A 17,895-nucleotide genomic window follows, 5' to 3' on the forward strand; every position below is an offset into this window, starting at 1 on the left:
TTATTTATACGAATCTTAAATTGCAACACGCGGACATTCAAGTAGTGGCAAGTAGCAGATATCCCACTAGATAGGAAAGTCGTAAACCGAGGTAAGGCTGATTTTACAAACGAGTCTCTCTCTCTCTCTCTCTTGCCCATACGCTCGATCGTCGATAGGAGAGAAACTCGAGGGAAATCTCATTAACCGGAGTGTCCGTGAAACGATAACGATGTCGTTAATGGGTAGTTTCACGATAATTAATCGTTCGTATCGAGAACTCGTTCTTTTTTTTTTTTTTTTTCATCCAAGGAACAATGACACGTAATTTCGACACGTTATTTACTTCGAGCGAGAGTACCCGACTCGCGCGAATCTCGACGGATCCGCGTTAATCTTCTAATTCGTCGCGCAAAAGAACGAAACGAAAGGAAAAGAAAAACGAAAAACCCGTCAATGGCTTGTTAACGAACTTTTATCGGACCGGGCAATAAATCGACAGGTCCGTTTTTCATTCAGCTCTCTCCCACGAAAGCAATAACGACAAGGAACGTTAGAATTTCCGTTTTCGCCGCGTGAAGAAGAACACAATTGAAAAGTCGAAACTTTTGAGTATGAAACTTTTTATAATATTATAAAAGATCGGTTCGAATAAAAACGACAAGGCGACGACGAGTCTCTCTATCCGGAATGTTGGACTTCTCTTCTCGTAAAATCTCGACGAGAGTTCAACGAGATCTCGGATATTTTTTTAATAACGATCCACTAGATATACCACTATCTGGATCGATGGAAAGAGCGGTAACGGAGTCGGTTTAAGAGGGCTAGCGGTAAACGCGCACAGTCGACGCCAATCTGGGAAACTTGGGGCAAAATCGCCGCGTGTATTCAATCATCGCCAACTTCAAACGATGCACTTCCATTTTCTTCGATTGCAATAATCAACACAATAATCGATTCTTCACGACCCCTCTTCCAAACCATTTTCTAATATTTCTCGTTTTAAATACCTCAATGGGTCAATGGGGATTCGAAGGGATTCTTATTATCCTTTTCTTTCCTGCAGACCGAAATGATTTCTCTTTCTCTTTCTCTCTCTCTCTCTCCTCTCTCCGAGACGGCATTAACCCGAAAAAGCTCAAATCAAATTTAAACGCAATTTATCGTGCAATCGTATCTTTTTCTAATCAAACTTTCCTCGACGTATCGTGCGACTGGAATATCGATAACGACGACGCGATAAAATTAATAATGCATAGCGCGTAATTTTTATGACACGAGTACAGCGAATATAGGAGAGAAAAAATAAGAGCGTATGACTTGAATCCTCGTAGCGAAACGAGGCTTATCCGTTTTCACAGCGCGCGATTTTTCTTTATCCCGTAATAATCTAAATGATCGGATGTTGTGGACAACAATTTTACGAAGCGTGCCACCAGATAACCGCGAAATCCAGGCGTGGTTGTCGAATATAAATCGCGTTCCATAGACACGTATGGAGGAGATATATCGGGGCGCGGGGAGTAAGTAAGTATCGTCCAGAGATCGGTCCACTTCCTCTCGCTGTCGTTTCGATCTTGCCTTTTGTAGGACACGCATTGGGTGGCCAAGCGGAGCGCGCAAGTACCCGGCCGATCGAAAAACGCTGCGAGAGATTTCACCGGAGTCGCGCCCCCTCTTCCATTATTTCTTTTTCAACCGATCCGATCACCAGCGCGCAATTTCTCGGTTGTTGTACTCGGCGTTATTACATTAATAACAATCCAGCCGGACGAATAATTGGATCGAACGAAAAGAAAGAAAGAAAGGAAGAAAGAAAGGGAGGGGAGGGGGGGAAAAAAAGGAAAGTAATCCTCTCCCGTTTCTCTCTCGTTCGGCTTTCCCTTTTACTCGACTTCACGCTCGCAAACGGACAGATACGTATTTTATATTCCTGACTCGCATACGAAAGATGGCACATTTTAAGTGATCATCGTCAACTTGCTCCACTTCGATGAAGTCTAATTTTTATTCTCGTAGATGCGTGATACGCGGAGGGAACGTAGCGGTTTACGTTATTCCAAAAATTTCTCCTGGCGATGACTTCCGGTGTCCGGTTTCTCGCCTCGATGGGCCGATGCCCTTTCGAGAATGCAGAGATTTTTGCAAAAAAAAAAAAAAAAAAAAAAAAGAATTCAAAGCTACGCGACCTCAGCTGAACAAATACGCGCGCTTATGCGGCTTCCACGCATTCAAATCTCCGCGTATGACTATATTACATATTTACGCAGCGCAGTAAAAATCGTTGGAACATAAATTTGTCACGCTGTAATTGCCTAAATACCTATTCAATCTTCCTACTTGGTTGATGCGAGAACACATATTATGTATCTATCGATCAAGTATCATATTTTCTATCCACGTATGTACTTTTGGAAAATTATACATTTGTAAATTTACTCATAAGGCAAAATGGCAAAATTACTCTTGGAAAATTACTTAAATTTGGAATAACGACGAAAATAAATAACGCCGAGCGCGAATACTTTCTATACCCACTGCACGAGTATAAATTTAGTCGGAAAGCAAAATTAGTTTTGGAAAATTACTTTTTAAAACTTGGAATCCGACGAAAACAAAATGTGCACGAATGCAAATTTACTGAGAAAAGAAAACGGCAAAATTACATTTTGAAAATTACTTGTCAAAACTTGGAATCCAACATCAAGCGCGAATACCTTTCTGCCAGTTAGCCAGTGTACTGCATGAATGTAAATTTACTCAGAAAGCAAAATTACTTATCAAAATTCGGAATAACGACGAAAAAAAGTAACGAATATTTTCTACGAGTTAACCAGTGTACTGCGCTCGCGCAGTAAGTCTATTCAGAAAGCAAGGTGACGAAGCGTATTGTGAGAACGATTAGTCGAGAAGCGAATCTTTCGTAAACGTGGATCGTTACTCGACGAGAGAGATCTTTTCGCGAGAGAAGCGTGGAGCGAGGATCGTGGATGGAGGAAATTGGATTAAGCCTTAAATACGGATGGAAATACGGATGGGTACCGCTTGGCTCGCGTTTAGAATCGCGGAAGATAAGGGATGGTCGGTTATCGTGCGTCTACCTTCTAAGGTGCGCGGCGGTTTGTGCTCGCGGAGATATATATGCCCGGCCAACACCGACAAAGAGAATACATCTGGCCGCACCGATGCGCTTTTAAACGGCGAATCGATAAATAAATTCCCCACGAAATTTTATTACCGCTCGCGTATACGCTTCGGACGAACCATTTGTCCGCGGCGGGGTAGGGGAAGAAATAGCCGCGGTTAAACGCTTCAACGAGGCTGTATAAATTATAGAATCGATTGTTTGTCTTCGTAAATCTTTAACGAGGTTTAATCCCGGCTCGGGGAAACGGAAGGCGCGCATCATCGATCAATTTACCACTGAATATTGACACTCGACTTGGAGAAAAAGATTGGTAGAAATCTTCTCTGGTAGAAGATTTTTGGATCAAAAATGTTTTAGAGCAACGAGGTGATTCTCGTCGAACTCGAGAAAGAATATAAATTGGAAAATTTTATCGTCGTGGAAATATTGCAACACAATACACGATTGATACAAAGATTCGACACAAAGGTTGCGATCTCATTCCAACTTTCCAAAACTTAATCCTCTTCGAAATCGATTTTACCCCTCGACTCTCTCACTTCGTATTACGACTCTCTCTCTCTCTCTCTCTCTCTCTCTCTCTCTCTCTCTCTCTCTCCCTTCCTCAGAGTTCGTACCTTCGATATATACGATGATGTACACGCCGATAATAATCAATCTTCGATCGTTTAACTTCGGTAATTCAGCACTCGAGGTTTATTCGAGGCTCGATACAGGCATTATATGAAAAACGAGTCGCTTTCTGCCGGTTTCGCGAATAAACTCGATACCCCTCTCGATCCGCACCGAGAAATTGACCCCGTGTTATTATTTATGAGATGGCCGCGTGAACGTATCGCTCGCCAATTTCCAAGTATCTGATGATATAGTTGGCCGGTCACTTGGTCAAATTGGCGGGAGAAAGGGGGAGAGAGAGAGAGAGAGAGAGAGAGTTTACATCACGAAGATTGTTCACGGAGGTGAGAGGAGCCCGTGTTGTTGCATCGCCGATACCGGAAGGTATCCCCTCTCGGAACGAGACTTCGAGACTCGCCAGGCACGTAGAGTATGTTCCCCCCCCCCCTCCCTCTCCCCCCTCCGATGCATAAAGTTTCAACGAAATTACGGTGGATTAAGATTTTTCCGCGGGATCATCGGAGAGGATTTACAAAGGAACCGCGGAACGATGATGCTCGAATAGTGGACTCGGCTAACCAGCCGACGTAAATATCCTATCAATTCCAACGGTGTCGAACGTTTTCGTCGGACGAATATTACCCGGCCATTACGGTGAAATTGTAAAATAACACGCCCTACGAATGAGAATGCCGCGAATTCCGTCGTAAATTAAGCTTATCACGCGGAATGTTCGTTAGCGGCGTCCAACTTGGATAAAAATGCAAAAATACCTCGATTATCATCGATAATTCTGCCGATCGAAATCGAAAATTATCATTCTCGCTCCGAATTATTCGTCCTCGTCTATCCGACGTATCGAGGATCAAATAAGAATCGCCGAATCGAGGATGCGATGCGCGGCGAACCGAGACGACGAATATTCGATGGCGAAACCACGTTCGAATCCACACGGCACGGAGAGTTGTCCTCTCTCTGCGTTGCAGGAATTCTGTTGCAACGGATCGATATCTCTCGATTCTCGGTCGCGGATCAAACCGCCGCGAGCCACGAGTTTAACGCCCTGCATGTAGGCTACTTTGCAGTTCCGCCGTGCACGACGGTGAAAGTGCACACAGGCGCGTGGCCGTGGCCGAGTGTGCGTGCACGCACGCACACGACACCGCCGCATTTTGCCGATTCCATGCACGCGCGCATCGGCGCGGCGTGTCGCGCTGGGATACGCGCCACCACGGCAAGAGGAAAAGCAATTTTTCTCGAACGAGCTTCAAAGAGAATACGACGAAGCGCGGTGTAAATACGTTTCGCTGAAATATTTACATAACGCTCGGGATATGAGAGAAGGGCGAAAACCTAGGCGAGATTTATATCGGCGACTTTCGAGGAGAGATGTTTCTTGCGCCGTTCGTTGCGGAGTTCGAGCGGCACGCGCGAATTCCTTTTCGTCCCCGCGAAATTTCGCAACGTCCCCGGAGAACGTGACTCGGCTGGGACCGGCTAAGAGCCAAGATCGGTCACGATCTCGTTCTACTGTCGTCTCGAAAAAATACGCGTTGTAATTAAATCTGTTACCTGTACGGTTGCGTAGATGCGTAGAGGAGGGTAGGGGGGAAAATGACGAGAGGAGGATACGATTTTGCCGGGTTCAAAGTCCTCCACGGGTGCAAAGTTCCATTCTATGGATCATCGCGTAGATCACGCCCGAGAGAGATCAAACGGCATGTTTTCTCAATAATTCAGCGCGTGCCTCGCGTTGCGAGCAGGCCCCCCCATCTTTTATTCATGAGGATCGTCCCGTCCTTTTTGTAATTACGCCAGCATGCATCGCATAGAAGAGGTGTCTCTCGATTTTCGATTCGAGGCTTCGATTCGAAGCCAGTTGTACAAATTATTGTCATCCACCAAGAAATTCTCCCCCCGTAATTAATGACAATTACTCGAGCCGCGAACCGATCTCTTCGAATATTGACCGGGTCAACGATGGAAAGCATCGCTTCTGATCGTTGATCGAATCGTGAGACATCCATCATGTATCGATCATATACGCGCAAGTAGAATTTCGCTTATTCGTCGTTCGATGAGCGGCAAAAAGCCAGGGGCAAAGCTCGAGTCGTCGAGGTGGTTCCACTCGATATCCGGATTCATCTCGCGCGATTATATCCATCGATATCTTTCGGATCCCCTTCGATAATAAGTAACTTTCATTTCCTCCCCCGACGGCGGTCCCTTCCTCCGGCCAGGCGGGAGCAACACGTGTCCGACTATATAACTCGGCTCATAAACGGCAAACAGGTACACAGCTCGCGACGTTAATGACCGGAGCCTGTTTTCTAACCGATAATTCTATCCTAATGAAACGTTCGTTTTTATGGGATCTACTGGAAATGGTGTCCCCTGCTGCCGACATTCGGTCGGTAGTTGAAAGCGCGAGTGATAATATCGTATATACGGAGGAAACGAAGAAGAGAGAGAGAGAGAGAGACACCCTTTGTACGATCCCGCAGAATTGGAAATTCTGAATTTCGGTGTTAATCGCCGAGTGTTCGAATTACGCTACGGAGAATGTTAAAAATTTGATTAATAATCGTTAATTTTTTCCTTTTCTTTTTCAAAATTATTCCCAACTCGAGTCATCGTCAACGTTGAGAATCTTACCAGGATTGTTTTGCTTCCGCTTTAAGTTTACACGATTTACAGGAGAGAGAGAGAGAGAGAGAGAAAAGAAAAAATATTCGCATCCTTGCCACATCCTTCATGGTCGATAGCTTCGTCCTCGGATAGGGCAAGTACGACCCCACAGCGCGGCTTATTATTCCACAAGGTGCAGCGATTCCCCCTCGATGTTTGCGGCGCACGCAATGTATGCGTGACATCCGGTCCCTTCCTCCCCCTCGCGTCTACGCGTACGTATCTTTGAATTTTACTGGAAGGATCGCGCGCGGCTCCTCTCGATGATACATCGTGCATCTTCATCGAATGATAGCTACGACCACCGTATTGGAATGCCGTGTAACGTTGCACGGAAATATTTCTCCACCGAAACGTGATTTCTCTCCCAATTATACGCGCCGCTGATTATTAATGCTTTGCCGCGCGTGCGCTCACCCTCCTCTAACCATCACGATTTCCTTACTGTTGTTGCGTAACAACAGTCTTTAAAAAGATCCTCTCCTCCTCCACCCGATCAACGTAGAATCATCAACCTTGATCAACCTTCGAATACAACAATCGTCCACCTTTTCTCCGCACCGAAACTCCTCTCCTCTCCTTCCTACCCGAAATACCTTTTAAGAAGAATCCCTATCCGGAGTGGATGCACCCGTCCCTTCAACGAGAATTATGCTGGCCGGCGTCCGCGGGACCCGCGTCGCAATTAATCCCAGACGCACCGGGACGTAAGATAGCGTCCTCCGTTTCGCAGTTCCGCGAATGATTATCTTAACTTATTGTTCCACGAAATTTCGGGTTCGTAACGGGGTCTGCATCCATCCACGGGGTGTACCGTGAAATCACGATACACTCCTCCTAAAGAGAAGAAAAAGAAGAAGCTGAGAGAATTTTTGACAGATACGAAAGATCAATTATCTCTTAAAATTCTTTACCCGCTATCCTCCAACTCCTTGACTCATGCTACGTTTCCTAATTTCAAACCCAAACGTAGGAGGATTTGTTTAGAAACGGAACCCGATCATCTCACCACCACCTCTCTCGCGCCACGATTTCCAGCACACCGTCTATACCCCGTGCTATATTTATATTCAGGCGGAAAATGTTGCACGATTCGCGCTCGTGCAAACGCGCCTTTACACGTGTTACTTACGACGTGCCGCAAGTAACGACGTTACGCGTGTACGTATACTGGCCAGCCTTAAACCATGAAGGAGAGAGAGAGAGAGAGAGAGAGAGGGGCGTGATGCACGTGCACGCCATAGTGTGTACAGTGCTTTACGACGGCCGAGCTTTAACGACGGTGGCGCGCTTACACCGAATGAATATTAAATATATATATAAGCGATATCTTAAGAGCGGGGAGGGGTTCTTCGTTCTCTGCTTTCCTCTCTTCTTTCGCGCTCCGTCCGATTGGCCGTGTATATCTTCGTGGGCCGTGTAATCGCCCACGAGGTTTGCACGGCCGACTGGCAGGGGCCAGGAACCGAGAATAATTGCCATTATCATTGTATCGGTCTGTAACGGAATCTCTACATACCGCCGCAGTCTTTCTTTACGGTCCATTCGTCGTCCCCCTCTCTCACGGTGTCGATGGCTTAAGGTTCGGTTTTCGAGAGAGAGAGAGAGAGAGAGAGGATCAGGAAGCGGGCACCTTTTAACCTTTAAAAGATGAGAGATCTGTGTCCTGGCAAGAGATTAATTCGGCAAACAAGTTTTTCTCTTTCTTTTCTTTTCTTCGAATTTATATTTAAATTGGAGGAGAGGAGAAAAAGCTGTCGTCCAGTGAACGGAACGAGTATTGTTCGTAAAAAGAAAAAAAGAAAAAAATGTAACGCGGTATACGTCCTTTGTAAAAGGAAAGGAAATTTTCGTCGTGATACATCATTCGTGACTTTGTTAGCCACTTTGTTAGCTAATTGTAATTGAATAGATGAAATATATAATTCAGATCTGTAACGAAAGCGAGCATAAATCACCGGTCGAAAATGCAATTAACTCGTCTGTCGAGATACGCGAGAAAGAGAGAGAGAGGGAGAGAGAGGGGCAGTAAGTAAGTAAGTAAGTAAGTAAGTAAGTAAGTAAAGTAAGTAAGTAAGTAAGTACCGCCTCTCCCAAGAGACATCGAATTATATTAGTAAAAGCGATATACTGCTCGAACAACTACGACGACTCGATTTCACCGGCCGCGTAATTGCGATTAATTAACCGGTCTGGGCGGAAGTGCCGGAGGCTGGAAGGAAATGAAATTCGAAAGTGGATAGGGATCTTGATAGACCGCGTGAGAATTGCGCAAATCCGATGCATAATTAATTTCGATGATGAAATTGGCGTACGTACGCCTACTAAATGGATCTAGGTAGATATCCATTAGAAATTAGCACGAGAATTTTTTTTCCTTTTTTTTTTCGTTCCAACGATATAGAAACAAGGCTCGATTAAGATCGATCGATGCATGGGAAATGTGATCGAAAAACCGAACAACAAAAGATGTCGCAAGATAAATCAACGACTCTCTCTCTCTCTCTCTTTCTCTCCATTGCACAACAGTGCAATTAGCCTGGATTCTAACGAGAAATCAACAACCTGTCCGCCACCAGATATGCGCGAGAAGCGATCTTTCGAAAAATCACGATCGATTGGATAATCTATTGTTTTGTCTGCTGCTGGAACGAGTCCGATCGAGGATGATTCCCTTGCAAAATCACGGTTGCATGCACGATAGTTCAGGGAGTCGAGAACGTTCAATTATTAAAAATCAACCGACGTTTCGCGATTCGAACGCTCGTCGCTTTGAATGATGTGGCGATAAATAATTAACATCGAGGCGATAATAGTTAGCTGTGACCGGTTTAGTTTCGTTGGTCAGTCGATAAAGCAGCGGCTTTTGAAATGATTGTCGATAAATTTCCGCGCGAGGGATGCGTCCCTCAAGGATGAAGCTGACCAGAATCTCGAGATACGTACACACGTCGGAGAATTAGAATCCTTATTGAAGATTGTCAAGGATTTATCATCTCGAAGAGTTGCAAAATATCGAAGAGTTTCCATTTCGTTCGAAAGATATCGTCCAATTCTGGTCGAAAACGAGAGCGAGCAATAAAGCAATGGATTTACCGTTTTAAAATTTTTATTAACTTTCGCTCTTTCACACGTGACGTGTAACGCTCCAAATAGCGTGACAGATAACAAGATAGAATACAACAGTTAAGAGACATTATATCCGATGAATAGGACAGATGTTCCTATTTGATTTTTTCCCTACGTGATCGTAACCGCATTGTCAGACAACAATATGACTCATTTTCTCTTGGATACGGCAGAGTATTACAAGTACTACTATGCAAATGCGTTAATCAATATTATTAGTTTCAGCAATTTCAAGAACGCAAGTGTAAATATATCCCTCTTTTCTTTTCCTCTTCTTTTTTTTTTTTTACATTTTTTAACACAACAACAAAGTTCCAGAATATACGTATACGTAGAAAGAAGAATAGCCAAGAAAATATCGCATTCCTCTTTCCGGTACCTTTCTGCGAGTGACGCTTGTTTAGAAATACCCGAGACACCCAGTGCAGGATAGTTGGCTCGTAGCGTACAAATCGTTCCCGAGCATGTCAATAGAATGTAACGCGTAGTGGGCTTGGTTCAACGGCGTATCGTAAACCCGAGCCCGTTGGAATGCAAGCAAGCCGCAATAATCGTCGTTTAACTACCGCGAACGTGGCAATTATTCTAATAATTCGGTTGTTGCGCAAACCTTGTCCATCGTCGTGTCCGTCTATACACGCTTATCCGTCGTTAAAAGTTAATGCCCGCGAAAATTCTCTCCGTGGTATCTTTGCCCAATCGGCTCATTTTCCACCGGCTCCTCTTCCTCCACTCCTCTTTTCCTCTTCTTTTGCGCGCCTAGGAATTCGGTTCAACACCGAAGGAACACCCTTCTTCTTCGACCGCCAGTTCCCATTATTCCATCCCAAGCCGGATAATTGGAGATAACCATTTTCGACTAATTGCCGCTACTCCCGCCAATTATTCGAACGTTCTCGAGGTCGTCCTAGGACGGCCCTCGCGTTTATGGTAATCGTTAGCGTTAAAATTTACGCGCGGGCAACGTAAGCGGGGGTAAGAAACACTTACGTGTCCCTTGTTTCGACCAAGGCTCTCCACTCCGTGATTATTCCTCCGTACGGATAATGTTATTATTATCCGCGTACCGCGTAATTACTCCATTTGCAAGAAAATAATGCTGCCGATTATGCGCCGGCCAGTTGCGCGCCTACGTGCAAACGCGCCTATACGTATATGTGCGTGTATACATCCTTTTTTTGTAACGACAGATGTCGCTGTTAAATGGACTCTGTCTGGTAAACGCGGATCGATTATTCGTTAACCATTTTTTTTTTTTCTTTTTTTTTTAATTCCTTCTAGAGAGTAGAAGGTTCGAAAATAAAAAATTGGCGAATACATAAGGGGAGGATAAGTTTTATGTTCTCGAGCTCCTTATGTTTGCGAAGACTAATTCGATCTTGAAACACGCAAGTCGCTTTTACAAACCATCCTCCCTCCTTTCGAGAAAATAATGCACGGCGATCTTCCTTAAACGCGGGACGCGATTTTACGGCGAATCGATTAGACCCCGCCGTTTCTTGCTCGATCACCAACTATGACTAACGGCTTTCGTTTCGTTATTTATAGCAATCGCGGTGATAACTTCCATACGAAACTTTCACGAATGATCGATCGATCGATCCGGAATTACACGCTTTTGTTCTTCTCGATTTGTTCTTATTCATTCGCTCTATTCGACGAAAATTCCTCGCCGCGTTCCGACAAATTAATAAATCGCGATCCTTGTCAACGGTGGTGTAACGAATGTACACCCGATTCCCGATTAATCGAATCCTCTTTTTTTTTCTGCAAACGAATTCAATACGATCAGATTCGATTCCTTCGGATCACGTACACGCTTGATTATATACCGTTAATAGATTATGGGATTACGTTACTTAGTTACTTAGATAGCTTTCAACCAAGTTCTCAGTGCTTATCGCTATTTCAATGATGTAATGCCAATTTAACGCATTATTTACTTATTTCTTCAAATCGTGAAATAACGTTTTCTTAAAAATAAAATTTACAGTTAATTACTTTCCTGAGTGATGTAAAAATTGTGTTTCGAAAATTACGTAATGAATTTATTAAAAAAAAAAAACAACGTATCCGGTAAAAAGAAAAGTAGGTTTAACAGTAGCTTAGTTTCGTTTAATTAAAAACGAATAAACAACGCAACAGTTTTCCCTTTGCGCGCATTTCGAATAGCTGAACCGCGGCACGACGTGAATTCAAATCGAAAAGGTATTCACCCTCCTCGTCACCTCGCGTGAGAAGAAGGTTAACCCCGTAGAACGATCCGACCTTGATAATAATTCCGAAAGAATGAGAGAGGAAGGTTGGAAGAACGGGGAGACCTTCGAAGTGCGCGTCACCGTAGGTCTTCCTCCTCTCCCCTCCACCACCCTCCTCCCCCTCATCTTTTTCCCGCAACTTGGCCACGATTCTTCGAATTCAGTGAAACTGGTCCTGCAACAATTTGTTATCCGGCATCCATCGAAGAAGCTCCCCGGATCGATCACTAATAACCCTCTTTCTCGTCCTCCCTTTTCCTCCACTTCTTCTTCTTCTTCTTCTTCTTCCCCTATATACGTGACCATCCTCTGCTCCTCTCCCTCTTTCAAGCGAAAAAGCGTAACATCTAACATCGCGTATAGTTTTTGAACGAATTTATCGGGGTCCGCTTCTTTTGTCCTTTCTTCGAATCTCATCCTCTCCTCCTAACTCAAACATCGTTAAACAGCATCGAGAGGAACTTTATGTCCGTCAAACGTTTCACACGGAAACAGGCGCTTTCCTTTTCTTCCTCTTCTTCTTCCGCTATATACCATTCCCATCCTCTGCTCTTCATCTCCTCCTTCCCCTCACGTGGAAAATCTAACATCTAACATCGGGTACCGTCGTGGCTCCATTCGTTTTCAACGAATTTATCGATCCGTTTTGAATTTTTAAAATTATTCTCCTAATCAAAATCGCGGGAAACATTCAGGAGACGGACCACTTTTGCATGAAACGAGTTCGCTCTTCCTCCTCCTCCTCCTCTTCTTCTTCTTCTTCTTCTTGGATGGATCGCGCGCGTTTTTTGAAACAGCCGATCTTAATTAATTTCCTCGGCGGTGTTTTATTCTCGCGGACACCGGCGTCGCGTCTCGCCGCGGGATGACACAATTTATAGCAAGGTAAATTCTCGGCCGTTCGCGGTTTCGAAACGATTTGCTCGTTTTTACTCACGACCACGGTGTCGCGTCCTGGCTGTTCGTCTTTAAACGGTCCGCCATACTGTCCCTTATATTATCGCGTTTATCGCCCATCAAATCGTCCTTCATCCGCGGACGAGAAAAAAACGGGGGGGAAAAGAAAGAAAGAGAAAAGAAGAAGAGGAAAATAAACTCCGGCCGATCCGGCTCGCGAGATTACGCTGTTCTACGCCGCGACGAGTGTGTAAGCAACTTTGTGTAAATCTCTCGGCGCAAGGTTGTCAATTATCGTCGTTCGGTTACCCGATCGAGCATATTAACGTCGCCGTCGTTGGTCCAAGAGTATCGCCTGTTACGACACCGGCGGTGAGAATATGATCCCGAAGAAATATTCGAGAAACCGGCTAACTTTCCAACAATTTCAAACATTTCGCGGGATCGAAACTACCATCGAATACATCAACGAGAGATTCCCCTTCTCTCGAATGGATATCTTCTCTTAATAAGAAAAAAAAAAAAGAAAGAAAAAAATCGGAAGCTTTATACTTATAGGCTTTATATCAGAGAGATCGTGGATATACCCATAATGGATATACCTTCGTTCGTATCGAATTTTTTCACGGCCGACAACAACGTAGCGTAAGAATTTTTCCTCGATGCATCGGGGAAGAAGCATCGACGTGAGAGCGCAACATCATTTATCACGCGCCAACCATCGCCGCGTGTATATTTCCAACGTGGAAACCGTTAACACGTTTCACGTTTTTAATTGCCGCTCCTCGCCGATTTCCCTGGTTTAATAACTCGCGGCCGTTTCCGCAACAAGCAAGCGTTTGCATACCTTTTCCGAAAGATTCGAAAGAGAGTGGAGGGGAGAAAACGATTGAATCGAACGATCGAAATTTATAATATTTGCGGAGGCTTCGCGAAATTATCTTGCGGGCGTATTACGTCGCGCGCACCTCGTAAATCACTCGTCGTTCCGCAACACGCCAGAGGAGAAGAGAAACAATGAGCGTTTGCGTATAAGCGGGCAGGTGCGTATCGAGGAAGGGAGGCGCCTCGCTCACAACTTTCTCTCGAGCCAATTTCCTAATTTCCTAATAAGAACCCTACGAAAAACCCTTGTGTCGTCGCAAGATTTACGCTTTTTACTTTTTATGAAGATAAACAAATCGAAGGAGGGACACTATCCTAGATGATATTAATTTACTTGAATATAATCTCGAAGACGATCTCTCCGTGGAAATTACACGTTATCACGGGAGCGATAGATAAGGGGAGGGGAGAAAAGTGACAGCAGATTCTACGAGGAAAAGCTGGTGGAGATATTAAGAGCGGGACCACTTTGTCGTACGAGGCTTGGGCAAAGAGGAGGAAAGTGACGCGGCACAGGGAGCTGATATGAACGGGTAGCCAGGGACACCCACGTGTGACAAGGCATCGCATAATCTAGCGGACATTTAGCGTAGGCAGGGTGCACTAGCCGCGGTGGCTGCAGGTGCTTCAATGGACAGGTGAAATTTCATAGCGAATCAACGATACCGATTAATCGTCCGCGTCTCGACGACGTGGAAAAGTTTCAATCCAAGTTGGAACGAATCTTAAGATCATCAAGAGATGGCGCGAGATCAAAGAGCATCAGGAGTGGGAAAAGTTGCGAGAAATTGGTATGAATTTCGACGAAGTAACGACGATATTAGGGAGAAACGATGTTGCTCGTTAAGTATTCACGACAAAACTACATTTACCCCGGATGAACATCGTCGTTGGAACAAGCAACATTAGCTATGTACGTATATATATATGGTAAGTTCTCTCGGGTAGCTGCGTGACTTACAAGCCTCGAGTCTATATTTCAACGGACGTTAAAGCCGAGGTCGATTCCATCGTGATGGAGAGACTCGATGGTGTGGTGTGTTCGAAGCTCGGATCATTACACCCGTTATAAGCTGTCACATAGCTCATCTCACACACGTGGCGCGGGCCCGCACACCGATATCCCCCGTCCGCCACTTTGGCATTTTTTCTATTTTGCAATCAGCCCCGCATCGGCCTCGCCTAACTTACAAGCGTCACTTTCGATCCTTTTTAAAAACGTTCGCGCGCAGAAACGATCAAGACGCGTCAGACTGAGACAGAGGACTCGTTCGATTTAATTATCCCGATACAGATATCCCGTACCACGGAACCGCCTCTTGAATTCTAAACCGAGTGACCTAAAATCCAGTTTTCATCGATGAGTGACGCGCCTCCACGTGACTGATAATTGGAACGAAAGTCTTCGACGCGACGAAGAAAGACAACGATAACATTAATAATTCTTTCGCGTCCCTCCTTTCGAATTTTTCTACGCCTCGATCGAGGAGAAGTTTATAAAGAAAAAATTTCGTTTCGAGAATAATATACCAACAACAATTCCGTTACAATCTTTTTGCGACACGCGTGGCACGATGTACGCGCGCTCGATCACACGCGGCCGAGAATCGAAAGGTTAAACCGAAGATGATGCTCTTCTGTACATCGTTGCGTCACCACAGCCGCGAGATAGGACTTTCACCGTGCGCGCGAGACGAGAGCGATTCTTGGCCGGCAGAAGGGCAAAAACAGATGTGTCTCTTCATCGCTTCGAGATCGTTAAGGTCAATTACCATGGTCGATTTCTTGCGAGCGAGGAACGCAAGAAGAAAAGGGGGAAAAAAGAATCCCGTGATAATTCGTCAAAGGGAATCCGGTCGGTAAAAAAGGGGCTCTCCCTTTCCCTCCGCGAATGAGCGTAATTAGAATTAACGACCGCGGGATTAATTAGACACGTATCCAAGCGGGAATCCGCTTGAAATATCATCGACATATATCAGTACTAGTAACCGGTAAAACGACGAATATCTTAGCGTCGCGTAGATTAGCACAGTCGTAACCCTGTTACGTGTGCTAAAAGAAGAAGAAGAAAAAAAAAAAACAAAATGGAAAACGCATGTATATTCGTATACTTAACCATTTATTTTCTTTACGAACGAACGTACGCTCAGTTTTATTAATATAATTGAAACCTGCCTCTGCATCGCGTACGTACGAGCATCGTAGATATAGGACGTGCCTAAACACGAAACTGATTAACTTTCTCGAGTTAAGTTTTTCAACTTTTTAATTTTACTTCTACGATTTGAATCTTGAATCCAATCGATCGGATGATCGTGCAACTCATATTACACGTATTTCACGTTTCATCCTTACCTTTTCAATTTATTTTTTTAATCGGTCGATCAAGCATACGTATATCCAACCTCATCATCTTATCCCATATTCGATCTACCGATATACCTTGACAAATTTATGTCTAATATACGTATAATTATATATATATATATATATATTTGCCCCAAGCGCTGTTCATCCCAGATTAATCCAATCGCATGGGATAATTTACAAATTATTTCTTATTAATCGGGTTAGCTATCGATACTACGACTTACCGGTAGAAGAAGTAACGAGGATGGGGAATGCCTGGCCGCAGCTTGCCTAACACCGAGGAAGTGCAGCAGGGGATCCTCGAATGCCCTCAGCTCGTCCAGAATCCTCCTGGCCTCTCCGTAGCTCTCCAGGTAATCCCAGTAAGAGTTCCAAAACGAGGCAGGAAACAGATCACCTGGCGACACGAAGGATTAATTAGAAATAATTATCCACTCTTCAGCGACAAATCAGTTCGAATCAATCCTTTTGGCTGTTTCGAGCAACTCGACGAGCCAATTCCAAGATGTCTCTCTTATATACGTATTTTTGTAAATGATAAACTGCGGTCTAAGAGAGCAAAGAATTAATACGGAGACAGTCGTCACAATACAAATATGAATAACATCACTCGTAAATGTGGTCGTTTCATAAATGATAACATCGATTAAGGGTACGTTAGAGGGTGGAACTCTCGAGAGTTGTTCTCGACACTGCGTTCGACAGTGGTATTCGAGAGTTAAGTGACTTAAGATCACTCTCGAAATATTCTCAGAAACAATTCACGAGAGTTTTATCCTCTGAAATGTATTCGCACTCTAATCATGTAATAAAGAAAATTAACGATCTTTCCTCCTCGAAATTCACTTTGAAATTAACGGATGTTTGTGGTATGATTTTTCACGATCCATATTTAATGATCGTTAAGCGATCGCTCGATCACGTAATCAGAAACGCGGTGATGCGTGCGAGTCAAAATCTAAATCATCGCGCTCGTTGACCCATATTCGAGGATATGGACATAAAGACACGAAAGGGAGAGAGAGAGAGAGAGAGAGAGTTAATTATCCGGACAAATTCGTGATCTCGAAATTTCGACACGCGAAATTTTTATTCTCGATGATGGAATACCCATGGAATCTCGTGTCCTCCAAAATTCTCTTCGAACAGATTCGATCCAGCGATACATCATCATCTTCTTCCCTACGAAACTCGTTCCTGTTTAACGATCCATACCTTTCTCTCTCTTTCACGCAGTTTCTCGTTCGATGAGATCTTCGCCGCCACGGCGAAGAAAACCTTCCATATTCACGAACCGTGATTCACCATCGAATCTCTCACTTTTTTCCATATTCTGCTTCCATTTTCTTATTCAACTCGTCATAAATAATTCTCATGTCAAATGGACCATGGATTCATTACGAATTACATAGATAAATTTTGTTGATTCGTTGATCCTTGAAGTCCACGTCGATTGCATTTCGCTCAATTTTTATCGTTGAATCCTTCGAATTGTGCGAAAGCGTTAATTAATTAAAAAAGTAAGTTAAATTTACAATTCTACGTGTTCGAACAAAATTTCAGAAAAAAATCGCGTATATAATAATGATACGAGAATTCGCAGAGAGAAGAGGAAAAAAAAAAGAGGAAAGTCTGTGTACTCACTCGATTTGAAGGTACCGCCGTCCCAATTCTCGAGTGCGCTGCGGATCTGAAAGAAAGCAAAACGGGCGCGGTAGAATTGGCTCTTAAAATACAATGACCAAGATACGAGGAAGGGGCGAAAAAGAATAAAGAGGGCCATGTATAATACATGAAGTATAATGCACGAACGAGGGGAGCTCGAGGGGAGTGCCATACGCCAGTTTTATACAACGGGCCGAGTTGGAACCGATCATCGTTTGATTACTTTTTTATATCCTCCCTCCCCCTTTCGATCCAATATCT

General features: G+C 44.2%; 1 protein-coding gene across 2 annotated transcripts in view; it reads right to left on the minus strand.

The window, feature by feature from the left end:
* Positions 1-17,895, minus strand: part of LOC100871246 (uncharacterized) — a 168,278-nt gene that overhangs the window by 104,101 nt on the left and 46,282 nt on the right. For both annotated transcript variants that reach the window (XM_086909453.1, XM_031919988.2), the window contains exons 4-5: positions 17,614-17,659; positions 16,194-16,366 (exon numbers count right to left, since the gene is read on the minus strand). In XM_086909453.1, coding sequence (XP_086765579.1) covers positions 16,194-16,366; positions 17,614-17,659 — 219 coding nt within the window. The remainder of the gene's footprint in view (positions 1-16,193; positions 16,367-17,613; positions 17,660-17,895) is intronic.

Source organism: Apis florea, unplaced genomic scaffold (genome assembly GCF_048593485.1).
Source record: "Apis florea isolate Af1SG1 unplaced genomic scaffold, ASM4859348v1 contig_3158_pilon, whole genome shotgun sequence".
Lineage (NCBI taxonomy): Eukaryota > Metazoa > Arthropoda > Insecta > Hymenoptera > Apidae > Apis > Apis florea.